The following is a 22,222-nucleotide window of genomic DNA, read 5'->3' on the forward strand; positions in this document are numbered from 1 at the left end:
ATGCCCTAGTTCATGTTTTAAAACCATGCTATAGAGTAATATTTATTTTATTTTCATTATTCCCATTGTCATTTAGTATTTCTATGCTTTTTGGTGTTTGAATCTCATAAATATACAAAATCCTTAAAACGACTGGAATCCAACAAAAATTTTCTTTGAAATTATTTTTAGAGGTCAGAGTCAGTTTCCCCTTGTGAATATTCCTATAATTGTATCAAAAGTAAATTCAGTCTCCAAACGTTAAATAACTGTGTTATTCGTCAGAAGCAAAATGTCATGATTTTGCTATTGGTGTTTAGTTCTCTAAACAGAACGACAAATTTGCCCAGAGTGACAAATTCAAATGATGATTTTTGTTTATTGATTATTCTCATATACCTAAGAAAAAATCAAGTTTACTTTAGCCAATGGCCTAGGCTATTTTGTCTAATAAAAGATGTGCCTATAATAACTTTACATTTTCTTCTAGGTTACCTTCCGAACGAGAATCTATCACTGTAATATTAACAGCCAAGGTGTGATCTGTCTGGACATCCTAAAGGACAACTGGAGTCCGGCCCTAACCATTTCTAAAGTTCTCCTCTCCATCTGCTCCCTTCTTACAGATTGCAACCCTGGTAAGAGACTTTAAACCTAGTATTGAGTTGGAGCTTTTCCACACTTAAATGCCAGACCTTTGTAACTTGTTTGCTTTACTACTACTACTATTACTACTATTATTGATTTAAAATTTTCATAGTTTGTAACTATTTTCTTTTTAAATTGGGTTTTCTCATTAATCTTTTTAAGACCTATTATTTGCCAAAAAGGAAAAAGCATAGTGTGATAAAAATTAATGAAAATCATTTTAGATGTGAAAGTACATTTAAAGATTGTATTAAATTCTCCTGCCAAATAATAAAAATTCAAATTGAATAGTTTAATCTTTAATTAGATACCAACCAAAAAATATTAATTTGAGATATGTGGGCTATTAAAATCTGATAACAATCAGACACCACCACACAGACGTGACCTTTTTTGGCATCCTAATAATTATGCATCTTGACAAGCTATTAGACCAAAAAAAAGCTGAATGGTCCTGAACTAGAAAATACCTCCAAAAGTAAACAAGGAAATACAACTTCCCAGAAAAACTAAAGGGCTTATGGCCAGACTTTGTGGCTTGCTGATATACTTAACACTGAAAGTTCTTAATTCTTGTGTGCTCCTAGATTTGTGATTATGTGTCTTTGACCAGTTTGTTTTAGCTAAAAGACAAACCAACTGCCAGTTCTTTACATATTGGGGGTTATTTTGGAAAATACAAAAATCCAGAGATAGTTATAGGGTTTTCAATGATGTCCTCAATGGGAACATTCTTCCTTAAGTACTTAATAGCTTTAACATTGTATGAGAGTCTATTTTTCATGCTCAGGAATAAGCTCTGTTGACTAGATAAGTAAAATTTTAGACAAAAGAGAAATGACAAGTATGAATTGGAGTTCCTTTGGCTCCTGGCTGGTTTATAAAACATGAAGACATTATAATCTTTTCTACTTTTGTATGTGTTCTATTTTTCAGTAATAAAACCTTTTTTAATGAAGAAATGTAAAAACAGAATTTTATAAAACTATAATGTATCTAAAATATTTTAAAGTAACAAACTAATGTTTTAATGCCAAAGAGAAAAGAAAATAATTGTGCAAGATAATTATAAAATATTTTTAAATTAATTCATACTTCACCCCCTCCATAGGAAAGTTCAGTAATGTTACATTAATTTAAAGGTGATTTTGTTCTTTTAATCCTGTTATCCCTATTTCAGTCCCATTTGTCTCTGATTATGTATAACCTCATTTGGAGGTAATGTCCCAAGAAGGCATTTTTTTTGTGTGATGATTTGGAGCCTGGCCTGCCTTGCTTTCCAGTCAGCTGAAATGGGGCCTGTTACCCTGAATAAAACTGTATGTAAGAGTCTGTTCTCTGTACAGATATCCCCGCTTAAAGGAATAGATTTATCCTGCTAAAGCCCTCTGCAATCAAAAATATTTCTGTTCAGTGAAGTAGTTTTCTTTTGCTGTGTCTCAGAAATTACAGATGCGTTTTGTAAAAATTAAAAATCATTCCTAACTAATGCAAAATTACATAAGAAAAAGAAATAGATTTTGAAAATAATGCTATTGATAGTAAAAATAAGCCTAAAAATAATAATGTCCCTCAAGACCAGAGACAGCCTGCCTGATATGAGAATAGAATAGTATTTGTAAAATACGTACTAACATTTAGTTTATCACACTTTAACACACATAAAAAGGTTTCGTGGCTGGACTGGGTGGCTCAAACCTGTAATCCTAACACTTTAGGAGGCTGAGGCAGGAGGATTGCTTTGAGGCCAGGAGTTTGAGACCAGCCCAAGCAAGAGTGAGACCCCCCATCTCTACAAAAATTAGAAAAATTAGTCAGGCGCAGTGGCACATGCCTGTAGTCCCAGCTACTTGGGAGGCTGAGATAGGAACTTGAGCCCAGGAGTTTGAGGTTGCAATGAGCTATGATGACACCACTGCACTCTAGCCTGGGCAACAGAGTGAGACCCTGTCTCAGGGGGGGAAAAAAAAAAAAGATTTCCTACTTGGCACCTTATTTTTATGAATAATGACACTTCCAGAGTCTTAAATAGAGTTGTTTGTCTAAAGTCAAAATGTCCATTCTTTTGTTTAGTGGATTTATTTCATATGGTTATCTGGTACATTTCAATCCCAGATTTTTTTCCCCTTAGAATTAAGTTAAATTTCACTCTAAACTGTCTCCAAATTATCACAGGTATAAGTTTGATGAAATATAAATAAATAAGATTTTCCTATACTGAATCTATAGAGCTGTTTTTATACCAGAAATGCTTTCAGCTCAAAAGTAGGCCTTGTATAATAACATGGATTTAACCAATGTTAAAAATGCTTTCTCACTCTTATCCCTATATAAACTGATTTTATCTTTTTCATATTCCTATAATTTACATCTGTCACTTCCGGTAATTTTTGATATATTCAAAAACAAATGTTATTTTTTGGGGGTGGGGCTCCATATCCTTATCAGTCTAATATTTGTAGACAGCAGATGTGGATTTACAAACCAACTTCATTGACTGGGCACAGTGGCTCATGCCTATAATCCTAGCACTTTGGGAGGCCGAGGCAGGAGGATAACATGCGGCCAGGAGTTCAAGACCAGCCTGAGAAACATAGTGGGATCCCATCTCTACAAAAAATAGAAAAAAATAATTAGCTGAGCCTGGTGGTGCAGGCCTGTAGTCCCAGCTACTCAGGAGGCTGAGGCAGGAGGATCCCTTGAGCCCAGGAGTTTGAGGTTGCAATGAGCTATGATGACACCACTGCACTCTACTCAAAGTGACAGAGTGAGACAGGAAGGAAGGCAGCGAGGGAGAGAGGGAGGGAAAGAGGGGAGGAAGGAGAGAGAGAGAGAAAGACAAGAAAAGAAAGAAAAATTAAAAAGCCTAATCCTTAGTACTGTCTATTATATTCTCTCTTGAGAAGAATTATCTCTTAGGTGCCAAATGTCCACACAGTATCAGCTAGTTGGTGGATATACCAGTGATAATCACTTCTGTTTCTAATACAGTGATCTAGGTAGATCTAACTGCTGGTCTTCTTAGGCCACTGCCCCATAGCGGTGTTTATTAAGCCTGATAGAGCAATATTATTTATCATAGTACCTGACTGCAGAGTCTAGCTGTGACACACAGTCAGAAACAGAGTACCAGCAGAGAGGAGTAGAGGGTAATAAGTCCTAAAGGTCAGCTGCAACCTCCCAGAATCTCTGAGTTTAGTCCTGCTGGGCAAACATGATTTAATTCATAAATTGCCAAAATTGAGAATACTATTAAAGAACTAAATTTCCATATTCATGGAATACTCTTGTTTGTAAATACTCTCTTCTCAAGTTAATTATTCAGCATATATAAAATTTAAGTTCTGTTCTCTTTGGTTTCATCTTTTGAAGTTTGTTTTTGCTATTTTGTTGGCTTTTCTAAAAACTCTTAAATGTTTTATAATACTTGTATGAAATCTGTTTCTTTAAATATTATTTCAAATGTGCTTATGTTATGGTCTTCAGACCTATAAGTGATGAATATCTTACCTCATACAAAATCAGCTGTCCTGAGAATACTGACAATTTTGAGATAAAACAGTATCAACAGTTTTTCTATACCTGATGCTTTATTCACAGAGCAAAGTCTAGAAATATTTCTAACCTTTTTCCCCTTCTTTTTCTGAGTGGTATATAAATCTGCATATCATCTGGCATTATTTTACTAATCTTAATTCTACTTTTCTACTCTACTAGTGTTACTTTTCAATGTGTTATGAGCTTGTTTCATTGTATACACAATTCTGATGCTGTATTATTTTAAAAAAAAAATCTCCCAAAATATATAACTCTTATGAGACAGTTGGAAATTTGAAAATAAAGCATATGATACTGAGAAATTATTGTCAGAAATATTTAGACATAATAGAATTGTGATTATGAATTTTTTACATATTCTTACCTTTTAGAGATACATACTGAATTATTTGCAAATAAAATTCTTTGATATATGGAATTTGCTTCAAAATAATCCAGAAAGATTGGAGGTGGGTCGGGATATGGAAGATATCAAGATTGACTGTTAACAATTGTTGGTTCTGAGTGATGAGTACATGGGGGAAGTTCGTTATACTATTACATTTTTGGAATATGTTTGAAATTTTTCATAATAACATTTTTTTTTTTAATGCCAAAGATCAGACATACCAGCAGTATATAGTACATCCTTGGAATTGCACCTTTAAGTGAAATGCCATAGGATCTTAACTCTGGTTTATGTTAGCCTATGGTAAAGTTCAAGTCACGGTTTCTAAGAACCTATTGATCACTTTAAGTGAAGACTTAATGTAATCTGTAAAAAGTGTGTTATTTGGCCCTCTTTTGTTCTGGGAGGGAATCATTTGGGCTCTGACCCTGGCTTGTGTATTTCATTTCTCTATCATCTGCCTTCAGACATAGGCTGCCTTGTGGTACAGCATGGGCCAGCAGGGGCCTGCATTCATAAGCAACTATGAAGTCTTTGTCTGCCAGTCTTCAAACAGGCAGAACTATACAGATCACGTCAAATAAAAATGGCTCTAAGCATACCCACAAACATTAACACTCAGGATGGATAAGCTGCTCCCTCTCTCCACATTACCTTTCAAATAAAAATCAAGTATCAGTTACCCCAGTCTTAGATTTATGCAAATCTTTATTAGAACAACAAATCGAGCTAAGAATGGCAGCTAATTAACCTTCAGCCTTATATAGTGATTAAGCTGAGTGTGAGCTCAGCTGCAGCTTCATTGGTAAGAGCTTTATTCTCAAATGGACTGAGCAAAAGAAAAGAGGAATTTGCTCCCAGTGGCTTTTTTTATTGTGATCTATAAAAGGTTGGGAGAATGGTTCCCTTCCTCATTCTCCAAAATCACAGCTTTTTGTTTTAGATCACTTAAGGCCTGTTTGTTAAACAACTAATACAATCCTTATCCATAGATTGTCTCTGATACCTTAGCTTTGATTGTTAATTGCTTGTCTTTGGTCTAGTTATGATTAGATAATAAACCATGTTACTAAATATGAAAATTTTATAATTGATAGTGGCAGCTGGTGGGTGGGGACCATACAGTAGGATTAGTTTTTTTCAGCACATTTATATTTGTGTGGATTATTTATACAAGTTTGTGAGCTGTTAGACTGATGAAAGGTATTAATACATATAACACTTCAATAAGATTCTAGTGCTTACATAACGTGAACCTTCTACATATCCCATTCTACTACACTTGATAACTGGCAAAAAAAAAAAAAAAAAAACTATTTCTTTAATGTAATTCAGGTAAACCTATAAAAATTATAAGCCTACCTGCCTTCAGAGCAGATTATCTTAGCAGGAATGCAAAAAAACAAAACAAAAAAAGAACTGTTTTTTCTAGAACAGCCACTATAGTTGACTACATAGACACAAGACTTCTGATGCCTATGACTTTTTTTAAAGTGAGAAACATATAAAGTAGAAATACATGGCACAACTAACTTCAGGCTGTTTTCTTTATTTGTAAAGAATTGGCTTCTCTTTTAGATTATTATATGCTAAATTCCAAAATTCATTCTAATCAGTACTTTTAAATGTGGATATAGTGTATAATAGATTGTCATTTAACTTTTCTGACACCTTATGCATAGAAACATATGGCTTTATAACTTTATACTTTTTCTTATACTTTGCCCCCTGTTGTTTAAGTAACCATTAAATTGCTACTGCTAATCAATCTACCTGATACTTTTAGTACCGGGAGAGGAAAGTCCAAAAACTTTATTAAAGACTTTGGGTTCTAGCTCAGTATTACCTGTAGAATCCTGGGACACTGCCCCCTTTTGCCCCACAGTTTCCTGTAGGCTTACTCAGATCAATTTCCAAATTGATTATTTCCCCCAAAAAATTGGAAATAATGCTATTCTTACTATGGAGTTTCTGGAAAAATTGAGGATTCATTGAGAGGGATAAATAAAATCAGGGAATAGACATAATAAAGAGAAGAACATTTCTGTTTTATGAATTAAAGAAGATTCAAGGAAGTGATTCTTTGCCAGCATAACTTTGGTTAAAAAACCACAGAAAATGGCAATTCTGAGGTACTCATCCTGACCTATGCATTTGTAAACACGAGCTTTAAGTGATATTAAAAGGATTATTTCTCTACTTTGTCAATTCTGCAAAAATAAGCTCTATGGTTATCTTACAAGGAATACTAGTATATAATAATGCAAACAAAGAGATCCAATTATTTATAGCACTTTATCAAAGAATGATTTTCTAGGAAATAATGAATAAGAAAGGAACGTTGAAATTATTAATCATGGGGTTAGATCTTGGATTGCCTAGTTGTGTAACAAGTAAAAAGGATTCCTCTTTAACTCAGAGAGTTGCCAGGAAAGAATTGGTGGCTTCTGTAGATAGATGACTCCATGACAAAGCAAGAATTTCGTGTATGTAGCCCATGGTATTTCTGCTTTGTGTAGGCAAGTCTTTATTTACCATAACCATCAATTTGATTTCTTTCTTGAGCATCCAATTTGCCCTGGTGAAAAAGAGCATTACACCTGTAATCCTAGCACTCTGGGAGGCTGAGGCCAGAGGGTCGCTTGAGGCCAGGAGTTGGAGACCAGCCTGGGCAAAAGAGTGAGATCCCATCTCTACAAAAAAAATAGAAAAATTAGCAGGACATGGTGGTGAGTGCCTGGCTACTCGGAAAGCTGAGGCAAGAGTATCACTTGAGCCCAGTAGTTTAAGGTTGCAGTGAGCTACGATGACACCATTGCACTCTAGCCTGGGCAACAGAGCGAGACCTTGTCTCCCAAAAAAAGAGAGCATTAGCTATTTATTATTTTTTGACAGGTTCTTGTCTAGATATGCTGACCTGTAGAAACTTTGTTATTTTCATGGCTTAAATATATATCTTTGGTAGGTTTGATTCTTTTAAAGATGATTAAAACTCAACTTTACCATATTTGCTGATAATGTGAGATGCCTTTGAAAATTTCTCCCTCATTTCTTACCTTAACAAAAAGGACCTTTGGAGAAAGTGCTCTCATTTGGTAAAGAAGAAAGCACAATGTTGTATTTATCATCTTCAGGTGTCTTTTTCTCACTTCCATTTTCTTACCCTTGACCCAGGGAATAGCTGTCAACTTTGCTTGACCTGTAAAGTACTACCACATCTTTAAAGCAGGAAAATGAATCCATTGGGGTGGCAATCTGTGATTCCTTTTGTTTCTTTTTGACTCTTACAGAAGTGTCCATGCATGCTTTTTAGAATTCTGATTGGTGTGTCCTATAACAGCATGTACAGTAAGATCTCACCAATTCGGTATAATTGAGAAAAGGTCAGCCTGATTATATTTTTAACGGATTCTAGGAAATTTTAAATGAGTGAAGACTTAATAGTTTTAAGTACACATAGAAAATATTAGTAAAATCTTTAAATTAGATGGCCTCTATACTCTGCTTTATCAAGGAAAGTGCTGAAGTAGGGTTTTTACACATTCAGAAAAATGGAATAAATGGGTACAATGAACCCGAATGTGTCCCTCACCCAACTTAAAAACTTGCTACATTTAGTAAAGTTTAGGCATCTTTACAGGTTATCAAGGACTTTTTTATTAGACAGGCCAAATATTCTCAGATAATATTGGGGAGTTTTTGTGTGTTTTTTGTTTATTTGTTTTAGAAACAGGGTCTCTGTTGCCCAGGCTGGTCTCAAACTCCTGGCTTCAAGAAGTCCTCCCACTTCAGCCTCCCTAGTAGCTGTGATTACAGGTGCACGCCAGCACGTCCAGCTGATACTGTTTTATACATTATAAAATTATACATTAATTTTCATAGCAACCATCTTTAAACAAGATATTATAGTAAACTTCAAAACAGTTTGCTGCATCAGAATTATTATTCACATTAAATTAGTAATGATCAAGTTAAGGATATGTTACTAAAAGATACAGCACATGTTGCTGTGGGAGGTAGGCCATTGAGTAAAGTTAAGGGGTTTTTAATGAGAAATGAAGATAAATTATTTAAACAACATAGTTAAAATAATACATATTTGAAATTATGATAATACACTGTAGTATTTAATATGGAAATTTGAGTCTGAAACAACATAATAAAACTCCTCTAATTATTCCGAAATTGACTTGTGTGGACAAAACATCCAAATGATTGAATAACATTTTCCCTTTTCAATTTGGATATTTGAGATCATATGGTATCATGGGAGAAATATCATAATCATGAAAATTTAAAGAATTAATATAACCCTACCAATGTCTTATTCTGGAGCCCATAACAACTGAGCAGTTATCTTTATTTCTCCTCATTTTCTAACTCAACTTTCCATTCATTATCTGGCCCCAGGCAAGGTGCTATCAGTAACAGCACTCACAATAATTATTTTTTTAAAAAGACACTTTCTAAAATGTTAGGCTAATTATTCCTACACAACTCTGCAATAACTACTTTCTCTTTTTCTTCTCTTCATATTTGTTCTTATTTTAAGAGATCCAGGAGCTTAATGCTTATATTATGGATGCTGAATTTTTCATTACATCATATTGGTGAAGAATTCACATGATAAGCTGTGTTCCTTTAAACTACAGGCATATCTCTTTCCACAGCATGTGTGTTCCTGGGAAAAAAGCATAACTCAAAATAGTTTAAATATATTTGAAGAACCTTCTGCTTAAGAGTATCCTACAGATGAACGTATTGCCAGATGAAGCATTTATAAACTTGAATAATGAATGTCTCTATTTATCTTTTCTTAAAAATACAATGGATTTTTCCCCCCTCTAATTCAGCACTGGTTACCATCTGCAGGCATTTTCCCAAATAAGTCATATTGCTTGTGATAGTCAAGTGTCTAGACCAGCCAACAAATGCCTAACTGTATGCCTGTAGGCTGGTGTAGGTAGTACCTTTTGGGGCAGCTGTTCATACCGGGGAGGTGAACCACCTTCATTTTTTACATGGTGTACAGGCATGTACTTCAGGAACTGACTTTTGTTCATACTGGCTAGTGTGATGGAAGTACGTTCATGCACAGTACAATTTATATAAGGGAAATTAGGAAGTTTGGAGGCCTAGGGGAGATGTTTTTATAGTTTATCTAGCATTGGGATGTCAGCATTATATTTTTTATAAGAAAAACTCTAGAGAAGAGCTCAGCTGACACTACATGAGTAACTCTGCTTCATTGGGGCAAAGGCACATAAATGCCAGCCACCCGTGGTCCTCTGTAGGAGGGTACATTTCCTGAGGAATGTGTATATTTTTATCTTGGTTAGGGTCTAATAGGGCTAGTATATTTTAACTTCAGCCTTATTCCAAATGGTTCTGTGCCTGCAGAGAATGCATCTTTTCAGTAGATTCACAATCAACTTGTGGTTAGCTTCAAGTTGAGATTATTAAAAGTTCATAGTCTGTGTCCAATTTGGTAAAAGTTTTTAAGTGAACTATTACTGTTTGGGGGAGATTTTTGTTTGCTTATTTGTTTAATTCTCTAGAGAAATTATTTAACGTGGCAGTATTGTAACTAGGCAAAGATGTCTTTGATTTATATGTGGGAATTGCCTTTGGGGAATTCAAGCCATGTGTATATTCATAATGTTAATGGTGAAGAGATAGTATCTTAGGTGGAAACAAAGACAGTTCTAGGTATAGTCCTTGATAATGTGTCTGTACTGGCTTTTTCTTTTTTTTCAAAATGGAAATATCTTTATTGTTTTTTCTCATAAAAATAATACCTGCTAGTTAAATATTTTTAAAATCAACCATCTTTCAAGGTAAGTATTTAGTTTTCATTTGAGGCTCTTTGTTCCATAAACTCAAATTTGGTGGGACTCAGCGAAGTATCTTTGTCAATTAAGTTTGTCTCATTATAATCTTTGTGTAAATTTATATACACTGACCTCAACTTTTAGTCCTGACTTTGACCTACTTCTCCTTAGCATTTCCCTATGCAATTTTATTGCCCTACAATTAATGTAAGTCTAGACATGGATTAGCTGTTGTTACAGATTTTCTGTTGCAAAGTCTGTTACTCTCCCTACAATAATAACCTTTAATTTGTTGTTTTAGAAGTTGATCTCATTTTTTAAAAGTTGTATATGAATTTATGATGAAAATTTTCGTCAGTTTACTTTTTAGAAGATATTGTTTAGGAGATTTCCTTCTTAGAAATCACCAATGATTTGGTTTTTTGTTTGGAAAAACACTAAGAAAGAAATGGTCTAGAATCAGTACTTATCATCAGTTTCTGTACTCTCCCAAAACTGAGGTCTTCCTCCACTAAAATCAATGTCTTTCTCACTGTTAAAATGTAATATAGTGTGTCTGAATCTTAGGTATCTTTTTCTCCCTAAATTATCTTTGAATCTTTGTTATCTGATGCTAAGTAGGGAAATTTAGTAAAGCTGTTAAAGCTACCTCGTCTGCAGTCCTCAATGAAAGGCTCTGAAAACACAAATAAGAAATTGGAAAGGGAAACAAATCCACAGTATAAACAAACACTATTCTTTACTCACATGTGAATATGTCTTTTACTCAGAACTGTTAGCCCAAGAAATGATTCAAAGACTTTCTTTCCCTTACTTGAAGAATATCTGAAAAGGCAAGAACATTTAGACTTTAATGAACTTCTAAAAAAAATTTTTAATGAAGATAATTAAAATATAATAAAGATTACAGTGGCAGAAAAACTCAGATGATTAATTCTCCTCACTCTAGAGTACAAGGAACTTTTCTTAAATGACAAGGAAAGAATTATGCAGGAATTGTGTTTTAGGTTAGAAGTCTTTCTTATTCCTCTAATAACCTCACAGTTTTTTGCTTCCCCCCCCCCCTTTTTTTAATAGTTTAGGACCAGTTAAAAGTTTGTCCCTCTTTAAAATTAGTCCTCTTTCTTTCTATAGTTACTTGTTTGTTCATTTTTTGCTTGGGCCATCAGATAGCACTGCACTAATTTAATGCCCAATGATAATCACTACATTAACCTTTTATAATTAGTGTATATGCTCATTAAACATGTTTTTTCCCCTACAGTTTTATTCATGCTTTTTTAATACTTGGATTATTCTGCTTCTGTTATGATTATTATATTAATATGTATCAATATTTTATTGCAAATTGACTCGTTTGGCAAAGTGAGTTGTATAAATAAGAGATTAAACTTTTTTGCATGTGATAGGCTCAAGAAACACATTTCATAGCTACCCAGCACTCACTATTGGAGTATATTTACAGCTTCTCTCAAGAGAGACATAACTGTGTCAGGCTTAGCTAAGCAATTTTGTTCCAACAACAAGACTTATTCTTCCTGTGTCTGTTGTCCAGCTGTTCAGTAGGCTCTTGGTCTCCCCACAAACAGAAAGGTTTCAGATATTATCCCCAGGCGGGGATTTGCCACAGGTGTGTCTTTTCCACCATTTAAAATACCTAGAAGTGATGAGATTATTAAGTAGCTGACTGTGGTCTGTATAATTCTCTTAGATCTTCACACTTGCTACCTTTTAAACTCTAGGTGCAATTTCTTTGTTGCTTAATTTATTTTGTAATTTAGATTTCTGTCCCCTTTCAGTCCACGTCTGTAATGTAGTGATCTGTTAATACAGTATGCTTGTTATTGGTAAACTGAATCATTCTAATGAAATCTGTTGTCAGAAACACCTGTACCTGGTTTATAAACAGCATGGATTTTACTTTATGTAAACTTAAAAAGTGAATACATTTTAAAATTTGATTAACAGCATTAAACATGCTCCAGGATGTTGACTCATCACCCTGCACTCAGAAAAATCCCAAAGCTTAGAGGCCACGGTGCCCTGATCCTCTCTTCCTAAACAGGAGACGCTGTTTTCTATCTCAGTACAGTTCCCCATGTGGCTATCACATTCCCATTTCAAGTGACCTTTCAGAGTATGCCACCCTCTGAAACTACCACCCATAGCTGAAGAGGCCCCTGGATAAACACACTAACTTTCTTGTTTTTGTTTTTTGTAGCAGAAACAGAGGTCTTGCTATTGCCTGGGCTGGTCTCAAACTCCTGAGCTCAAGCAATCCTCCTGCCTCGGCCTCCCAAAGTGCTAGGATTACACACGTGAGCCACTGTGCCCAGCCCATACTGACTTTTAAAGAATCTTTAAAAGATTTTGTTAATGAAGCTATTTCTGATACTTTGTTAATAGCTGTCTAATGTCCTCAGGGACCAGGTGTGAATACTGAAGGGAAGAATGATACTCCTAATGTGAAGCAGTAGACTCTCTCCTTCTGTCTGCAAATAGAAATAGCCAAAGGCCGGGCGAGGTGGCTCACACCTGTAATCCTAGCACTCTGGGAGGCCGAGGTGGGTGGATCATTTGAGCTCAGGAGTTCGAGACCAGCCTGAGCAAGAGCGAGACCCCATCTCTACCAAAAATAGAAAGAAATTATATGGACAGCTAAAAATATATATAGAAAAAACTAGCCGGGCATGGTGGTGCATGCCTGTAGTCCCAGCTACTCGGGAGGCTGAGACAGGAGGATCCCTTGAGCTCAGGAGTTTGAGGTTGCTGTGAGCTAGGCTGATGCCACGGCACTCACTCTAGCCTGGGCAACAGAGTGAGACTCTGTCTCAAAAAAAAAAAAAAAGAAAAGAAAGAAAGAAAGAAAAAAAATAGCCAAATCACTGTGAACCACTGGCTTTTACTTATGTTCATACGAAGTTTGTTCATGACTGCTTTCTAAACACTGCCTCTTTCAGGAATCCTCGTAGCAAAAGCAATTAAGAGAAAAAGAATGAGCCATATCAGAGGTTACAGAAATAGTACTATAATCCACATCATTTCTCACAACAGATATTAGAACGTTATATAAAGCTATGTTTCTTAGCTTTTTGTCACAATCTGCAAATTTTCCTTACTCATCTTTGTCCTATCTCTATTAGTCCAGGGACTCTGTTGCATTTTGCTTTACTTCTTATATTAATAGTTTGTAATATAAAATAATTGTTCTATCATACGTGTTTTTGGAGTACATGTACACAAACTCCATCATCATTGCAGGCTTTGATTTGACTCCACCTTCAAGCCAGAAGTTTAACCGTCACCTCCTTACGAATCACTAAACTGGAACCAATGGCAAAGTGAAGTGGACCACGTATTTATTTCTTTAAAACAGAACTTTGTGGTATATCCTTGGTTATTCCTTCCTCCTGGTCCCTTTTCCCATTAGCTTGTCTCTTCTCTTATCTCTCCCTTTCTGGCCTCTGGATTTTTCTGCTGCTGCTTCTCTTTTCTCTCTCTTATTAGTTACCTGCTGCTCTGCCACTTAACTTCTTTCAATCTTTCTTGCACCCAGTAAAATGTTTAAAAACAAACAGAAGGGCTGGGTGCAGTGGCTCACATCTGTAATCCTAGCACTCTGGGAGGCCGAGGTGGGAGGATCACTTGAGGTCAGGAATTCAAGACCAGCCTGAGTAAGAGTGAGACCACGTCTGTACAAAAAATAGAAAAATTAGCTGGGTGTGGTGGCACACACCTGTAGTCCCAGCTACTTAGGAGGCTGAGGCAGGAGTGTTGCTTGTGCCCAGAAGTTTGAGGTTTCTGTGAGCTATGATGATACCACGGCACACTACCTGGGGCAACAAAGCAAGACTCTGTCTCAAAAAAAAAAAAAAAAAGAAGAGGAAGGAAATCCAAATTATCTTTTATTTATTTTTATTTTAAAATAACTTCATAGTTATCCCTGTAATCGTGTGACTTAGCTTGTAGCATCTATTCAAATAGTATGGCCTTGGAATATCCCACTTTATTTTATGTGCCACCTTGGTAGCTGCGGTTCTTCTGGTGTGCCAGGGCAAGAATGGCCCCATCATTTCTCACAAGGGCTATACAGTGTCGACTCTGAAAGTCTGGCTGAACGCTGTGAGTAATGTTGTAGTTCTTGCCAGTCTCAGCCAGTACATACCTTCTTAATGCCATGACCTCTTTCCCCTGTTAAACAGTTAAATAGTTTCTTTTTTTAACTCAGTTTGGAAAATAAATTAACTATAAAATTCTATGCTCTGTGTAAGCAGTACTGCTAAAACAGTATTGTGTACGTAGCATAATAATCTGATTTCAGTGTTCTAAACTTATTTGTCTTGTGTATGGAAGGCAAGGTCTTAAGTGAAAACACTGGATCCAAAGTGTGAGGTCATTTTATATTGTTTAGCTCTAAGCTGTTCCCTTATCTTCACTGCATTTATGCATGACTTCTCTGAGCCCTGGCATGCATCTTTTCAGCAAACCTTAGGATGCTGCTTGCTAGACTCACCTGTGTTAGATCATGAGTACTATGCAAGGTTATACCTTGCCATGTTTAAAAGGATTAAGTCAAAAGAGCCAAATTATACTGAGTTTTGAAGCTGTCAGGAAAACTGGAGCCTTGACCTCGCTCTCTCACCAGCTAGCTGGTGACCTTAGATAAATCAGTGCCCTCATTTGTGCATTGGAGACCATACTTTTGACCCTGACTATCTTGCAGCATTATTGTAAGGGAAAAAATGGTGTATGTAGAGCTCTGTAAACACTTTGAAGGCTATGAGTATCATTACATGTAATGTTATTGAACTGAAGGCTCATATTAGCTGTGTAAGGTGTGATGACCTTGCCTTTGAGATGTCTGAAAAAGCCATTTCATTCCCTGCATAAAATATTTAGATGGCTTCTTCGTAGTTTTGTGAGCATGTAGTTTCATATGTGATGGAATTTAGTTTCTGTAAGGAAAACTAATAAGAAGAATGAATTGTGAGTTTAACCTGACTTAATGATTTCAATTAGCTTTAGGCTCCTATCTTTATTATCCGAAGAACTTAACTATTTAGGATTATCCTTTGTCATGTACAAAATGAATAAATCTTCCTTTTTATTCCCAGCACCCAAAATGCATACACTGTATCCCTTCGTATAACCCCATCTGGCTGAAGAAAACCCCAAGAAACCACCTTATTTCAAGCCCAAGCCTTTTTTAACCTTTACTCCCACCCATAGTGTTCCTTTGCTCTTACCTTGTATAAGTCTCAGGAATAAAAGACAACTTACAATATGTCAGGATAGTCTATTGGGTAACAAAATCCTGGAGGTTAAAGACCAGGTTTAGTTAAGATGGGCGTGAATCCTAGCTGTTTAACTTCTACTTCTGGCTATGAAGAAACAACAGGAACTAGATTTATACTCCTACCTTAAACAACTAGAAAACTAGACATTGGAAAACAGGTAGAAGAGATCCCTGAAAGAAGAGAAACACATGAAGTGAGCCCTATGATTGCCCCCAGCTTACTGCCTAAAGGCCATTGAGGCTGCTGAATAGAGAGAGAAAGAAATGAGAGAAGGCCCAGCAGTTTCACTGAGTTGAAGAGACAGAGATAGAAGTTTGGGAAGATCAACATGGCTAGTGTTTGTGGGGCAGAAACCCAGAGGAGGGGGACTGCACAGAGAAAGCTCTAGAGATCTGAAAAGGGATGACCTCCCTGAGTCTTTGGTTAAGTTTGCATGTAGTCATCAGAAGATACTGCCTTATTAGTAGGGATAAATTATAATAGCTCTCAACTAAAGACTACCTTGGATCCACCCTAACAAAATTTATTTTTGTTTTGGGGGGTTTTTTTAAGACAGGGTCTTACTCTGTCGCCTGGCCTAGAGTACAGTGGTATCATCATAGCTCACTGCAACCTCCAACTCCTGGGCTCAGGTGATCCTCCTGCCTCAGAGTCCCAAGAAGCTGGGACCACAGACGCCCACCTCCACGCCCAGCTAATTCTTCTATATTTTGCAGAGACAGAGTCTCACTCTGCTCAGGCTGGTCTCAAACTCCTGGCCTTGAGCGATCTTCCTGCCTCAGCCTCTCAAAGTGCTAGGATTACAGGCATGAGCCACTGCATCCAGCAAGTTTTAAAGCATCAGTGTGTTTCCTTTCACTGTAGTCACTGATGGTTCGTTCATTCCTTAGCTTAGGAATTTCCCTCTGTCTTGAGGAATTACTTCTTTTTCTTGAGTAATTAGTAAATATGTTACCGCTTTCTTGTACTACTGTATGTTAAATTTATAGAGAATTAGAAACTCGCTGGGAAATAGAAATTACATGTTGCAAAATTAAAGGAAGATTAATTTCCACTCTCTTTATGGAGTTTTAGTAAAGTTAAGAAGAGTTACTTCACATTTTCTCTGCTGTCAACAAGGTAATTCCTGGAGGTGCCCTCATAAGAAAAAGGGAACATAGGAACAGGCATCATCCTCCATCTATTAAGCATCAGGAAAAAATATATAATCCTCATGTGTCTTTTGTGGTCTTCTTAGTAAATAATTAGAATATGTTTTGCAAAGTTTTAAATTTTATTTTTTAAATGTGTATTATGTATTTATTTTAATAGATCATCCCAATGACATACATTGCCATTGTAGTAATCAACCAGAAGATAGAATGGAAATTTTTTTTTGACATCAAGAAGGAAATTCTTAAATGAGGATGACATTTCCTTCTTAAGTGTTTTCTCATCTAACGTTCTTTAAATAGTTATAGAGGCAATGGGTGTTGTGCAATTTTTAAGTAGTCAAATAAGTGATAACATTATCCCACCCCCAAAAACCTGTTTACAGTGAGGATTTTCTGTTTGTGGCCCTGGAGATGAAAATTAGGTCTTGACTTCATATCTTAATTATACATCCACATGACCACAGTTAGGCTCTTACCAGACACCATTTGATGGTTTCACTGTCCATGAAAATAAATACAATTGAAAGAATCTTAGACCAAGGTCTGAGTAAATCTCAGTTAGTACCAAGTGTGGAGACTATACTTGGTGCCATACCAGAGCCAAAGCAGATCCTTAGGCATCACCCAGGAGGCCACTCTCAAGGTCATCACTGGACTTGGGGGAAGAGAAATGTCCTGGAAGTTGTTCCTGGGGAAACCATAAAACATTGCCCTTGAAAAATTACCATCCAACAACAGTTTGGATGTACTTAATGCCACTGAACTATATGCTTAAAAATGATTAAGGTAGTAAATTGCGTGTCTCATATATTATCATAATGATCACCATTTACTTTCTAAAAGCAACTCCCTAGGGACAACAAACAGCTTTCCCTAAAAGTGAACCTGTTGAGTGACAGGTTGATTCAGGTTGGGAAGGACAGGAAAGGAAAGGAGAGAAGCAAGCCCTCTCTGCCAGTGCAGCTGAAATGAGATGAATCCAGCAGCATTAACACCCAGGTGGCAGTGAGGGTAAGTAATACCTGTTGACTTTTCTCCTATTCTTTTGCCAGGTTTGGTGATAGAAATGTTAATGAATGTGATAATAATAACAGTGACAGCTGGCCATTTTTGAGCCTACTGTCTGCTAAGTGCTGTATTCAGTGCTTTTCATCAGTTTTCTCATTTAATCTTCTCAGCCTATCAGGTGAGCAGCAATGTTATCTGCATTTTGCAAATGAGAAAACAGGCTCAGAGAGTTTAAGTAACTTGTCCAGCTAAGGGTCAGAACTGGGATTTACACTCAAGGAGTTTGACTCCAGAGCTTGAGCTCTTGACAGCTGCCCTAACAGTGGTCTGTGTGTGTGCAACAGCTGAGATGCTGCTTCTGTATACTGGTACCACATTGACGCCTTAAGCTCAATCACTCATTTGTTTGAATGAGCATTTACCAAAGTCTGATTTAGGCCCAGGGCCAGGGGAAGAGAGAGGGGGTAGTTTAAAAAACAAAAATAAACAAAAAACAACTAAGGTCAAAGTCCCTGCTCTTAAGGAGTTTAAAGTGTAAGAGTCTGACAGTAAGCAAATCACTTAAAACCAGAAGTTGGGGCCAGAACTTGTGCTCACCTTGAAGGCCTAGGTAACAAATGACTGGAGCCCTCTGTCTGAGAATGCCTGTTCTGCTGAGATGCTTTGCAGTTAGAGCACTCAGCACCCACACGTTGCCCTGGCTAGGATATGAGGTGCTCTCTATTAGGGAACCCTGAATGCTTTTATCAGCATTTCTGCGGTATCTATTCTGGGCAGGAAAATATCACAACTAGATTTGTTCAGGAGTGGAGGCACAGAGTTGGGGCATGATATAGCAGTAAGTCAGCTCTTTCTGGGTCGTTAGCTCCCCTCACAGGGTGGGTCCTTCATAGCCAAACATGTGAGACACAGAGGTGAATTTCCACGATACACTCTGCCACCCTCCCGTCTCCCCCCAGCAAAGGTGCCTTGTCTCCTTGAACCCCCTTATTCAGAAGACCCTAGCACTCTGTACACAGGGAGTATGAAGAGAAAGGGGAAAGCTCTGTATGGGCAAGATTGCAGAAGCTGGTTTAAGACAAATTACTGTCAACATGAAATTCTTCTTAACTGATTTATTCATCACAAAAATCCATTGTAACTCACACTTACATGCACATCATGCATTCTTTGGTCTCTTCCAGGAACACAGTTTTAATTGTGGGCACAGGATTGGCCAATTTAGGGTGAGGTAGAAGAAGCAGCTGCCTTTGAAGTTCTGAAATACCTCAGAATCTGTGTATAGAAGCCAGGAGTAAATATATAAATCTTCCCTGCATTTATTCTGTATAGCATCCAGGTTTTTTCTCTGTTTAGTGGTGTATCTGCCAATACTGATGTCTGATGATTCTAAAATTCCAGTATCTTTTCCAAGATACCTCTGGCTACAGGTAGCACAATCTTTTAATGGTATTCAATTGATATACTCCTCCTCACATAGACTAGTCTCACAGATTTCTGAGCATAAAATAATTTTTCTATTCACCATTAGTCATTTAAAATTGGCCTGTTAATAAGTAGCCATTGCAATTGTTATTATTTACTTTATTTTAGAACATCCTTCAGGTATTTGCTTCAACAGATATTTATTTTTAGTGCCAAATTTGGAAGGAACTGTACTAGGCACTACAGGGTACTCTCTAGGGGTTGCCGTCACTGCTATTACTGTGGGACTTACTTCTCTAGACACTGACAGTCTAAGGGAGGATGGGTGGGAAATGAGGAAAATACAGAAATAGTATGTTGCCTCATTGGAGCTTAGAGAGGGTGGTGTTAGAAAGAATGGGGGCAACTGGGAGACAGTTATCCTGGAGTAGAGGACAAAGAAATGTGGGGATGAGAGTGTGACAAGGATGACTGACTAGAGGTCCTTACATGTCAGGAAAGGATGATGGAGATATAAAACATGGTTTGCTGTAACTTGTTCCAGGCTCAGGTAGAGCAGTGTCTAAGAGTGTGCTGTGGACTGAATTGTGTCTCCCCCCACCCCCCAAATCAATATGTTGAAACCCTAACCCCTAATTTGGCTATATTTGGAGATAGGGCCTATAAAGAGGTAAATTTAAATGAGATCATAAGGGTGGAGCCCTGATCCAGTAGGATTAGTGTGCTTATAAGAAGAGGCACCGAAAGAGCACTCACTGTGTGTGTGTCTCTTTCTCTCTCTCTCTCTCTCTTTCTCTTTCCCTGTCTCTCCCTTTCTCCCTCTCCCTCTCCCTCCTGTGTGAGGAAACAACCAGAATGTGGCTGTCTGCAGGCCAGCAAGGGAGTCTTTACTAGAAATCAAATCAGTTAGCACCTTGCTCTTAGACTTCTCAGGCTCCAGAGCTGGGAGAAATAAATTTCTGTTGTTTAAGCCACGTAGTCTGTGGTATTTTGTATGGCAGCCCAAGCAGGCTACCTCAGCATGTATTTAAAGTTCCAGTCAAAATGTCAGTAAAAATATTCTGCATTACTAAATAATTCCCCGGGGACTGAAGGTGTTGACTAGACCTGGATTTCATGATAAACATAGTTAACTGAATTAAGATTTTGCTTTGTCTAGACAAGGTAAAGAGGGCCTAAACAAGGACAGTCAAGAAGAGGTTTGGGGTTTGATGTTTCTACAATTCCAAGAAATAAACAGTTAGAAGGTAGTGTGAAGAAGGTATACATTTGTGCATTCACACTGTGCAGCTCATTATCTTTGCACAATCAGAAGTTCTGGCTCTCTTCATTATGAATAGACGCTGCATCACTGTTCCTTATAGCTTCTTTACAAATTGTACTTTGGAACTTTTAAGAATGTAAGGTTTTGTGGCATACCTGTTAGCTGATCTCAGCTGTCCATCAGTTTTTGCCACATGAATGCAAGTACAGTCTGAAATGCTCTTCAACTGCCATTCAAGTCTTTGAACATGCAGCTATATCCATAAATCATCCAGAAAAATATTGACTTCTATGTTAACTAAAATTCCAAAGTCTTGTTTTTCTTCATTCCCTGCTATTTTTAGCCAGTCTTATAACTACCAACACATTTATAGCAAAATTAATTTTGTAAAATGTATTAATAGTATCTTCCGTATAAAATTTTTAAATGTAAAGAAAAAAGTCCTCTATTTTCTAAGTTTAAATAAACATTTTCTTATTGATTCTTAATCTACTTGATTATATCTACCGTGGGGGTTTATAGATAAAAATTAAAGATGATTTCAAGAAGGAAAAATGGGGAAAATGTTCTTATTTGTATCAATCATAAAATCAGCCTATTGGCCTACTTAAGTAAAGATAAAATCAATAAATTACTTTACATATTTCCATTGTTAATATAGCCCAAAATTCTCTGAATTTCCTTTTATAGTATGACATAAACTTTTGGTCACACTTCAGTAAAACAAAATGCTATATTAAGAATCAGTGATATTATATTATAAACTTTATATTTATGACCTTTAGGAGAGAGATAATTTCAAAGAAGCATAACTTCTGGGCTTGTAGTAAAATGGTTACCCATCCAAGATCATTGTCACAGTTTTCAGCCTCTTAAGTTCAGTATACTGGTAGACATAATTATAAGGCCTTTTGTTTTACTTAATGATATTGAACCTACAATTTACGTGAATAAACTGGCATAACTGTTAAAGTAGATTGTACATTATCCAACCAAAATTGGACATTTGTTTCGGAAGGAAGTGGTTTGGTTTTCTTAACGCCTCTATTCCATTTATATTCTCTCTCTCTCTCTCTCTCTTTCTTTTCTTTTCTTTTCTTTTCTTTTTTTTTTTTTTTTTTTGAGACAGGGTCTGGCTCTGTTACCCAGGCTAGAGTGCAGTGGCCCGATCATAGCTCACTGCAGCCTTGAACTCCTGGGCTCAAGCAATCCTCCCATGTCAGCCTTCTGAGTAGCTGGGACTATAGGCACACACTGCCATGCCCAGTTAATTTTTTATTTTTTTTGTAGAGTCAGGGTATTGATATGTTGCCCAGGCTGGTCTCTAACTCCTGGCCTCAGGCAATTCTCTCACCTCAGCCTCCGAAAGTGCTAAGATTACAGGTGTGAGCCACCATGCCTGGCTCCATTTATATTCATTTTTTCCATCATTTAAAATAGTCCTTTGGGGTTTTCTTTAGACGTGAAGAAGCATTTTCAAAAGCTGTATCCAGGCAATAAATAAATTCAGTAAAGTTGCAGGATATAAAATTAAAAATCCAGATATAAAAATTATGGCATTTATATATTCAATAACCTAATAGAAAAAGAAATCAAAAAAATCTCATTTATGATGGCATCAAAAAAAAACTTAGGAATAAATTTAACCAGAAGTTAAAAGGCCTATACAC

At 36.6% G+C, this 22,222-nt stretch overlaps 1 protein-coding gene across 1 annotated transcript in view; it reads left to right on the forward strand.

Moving 5' to 3' along the window:
• LOC138386719 (ubiquitin-conjugating enzyme E2 E2) overlaps positions 1 to 22,222 on the forward strand; it is a 344,112-nt gene that overhangs the window by 294,711 nt on the left and 27,179 nt on the right. The window contains exon 5 of the mRNA XM_069473295.1: positions 470 to 617. Coding sequence (XP_069329396.1) covers positions 470 to 617 — 148 coding nt within the window. The remainder of the gene's footprint in view (positions 1 to 469; positions 618 to 22,222) is intronic.

This window comes from Eulemur rufifrons, chromosome 7, assembly GCF_041146395.1.
Source record: "Eulemur rufifrons isolate Redbay chromosome 7, OSU_ERuf_1, whole genome shotgun sequence".
NCBI lineage: Eukaryota > Metazoa > Chordata > Mammalia > Primates > Lemuridae > Eulemur > Eulemur rufifrons.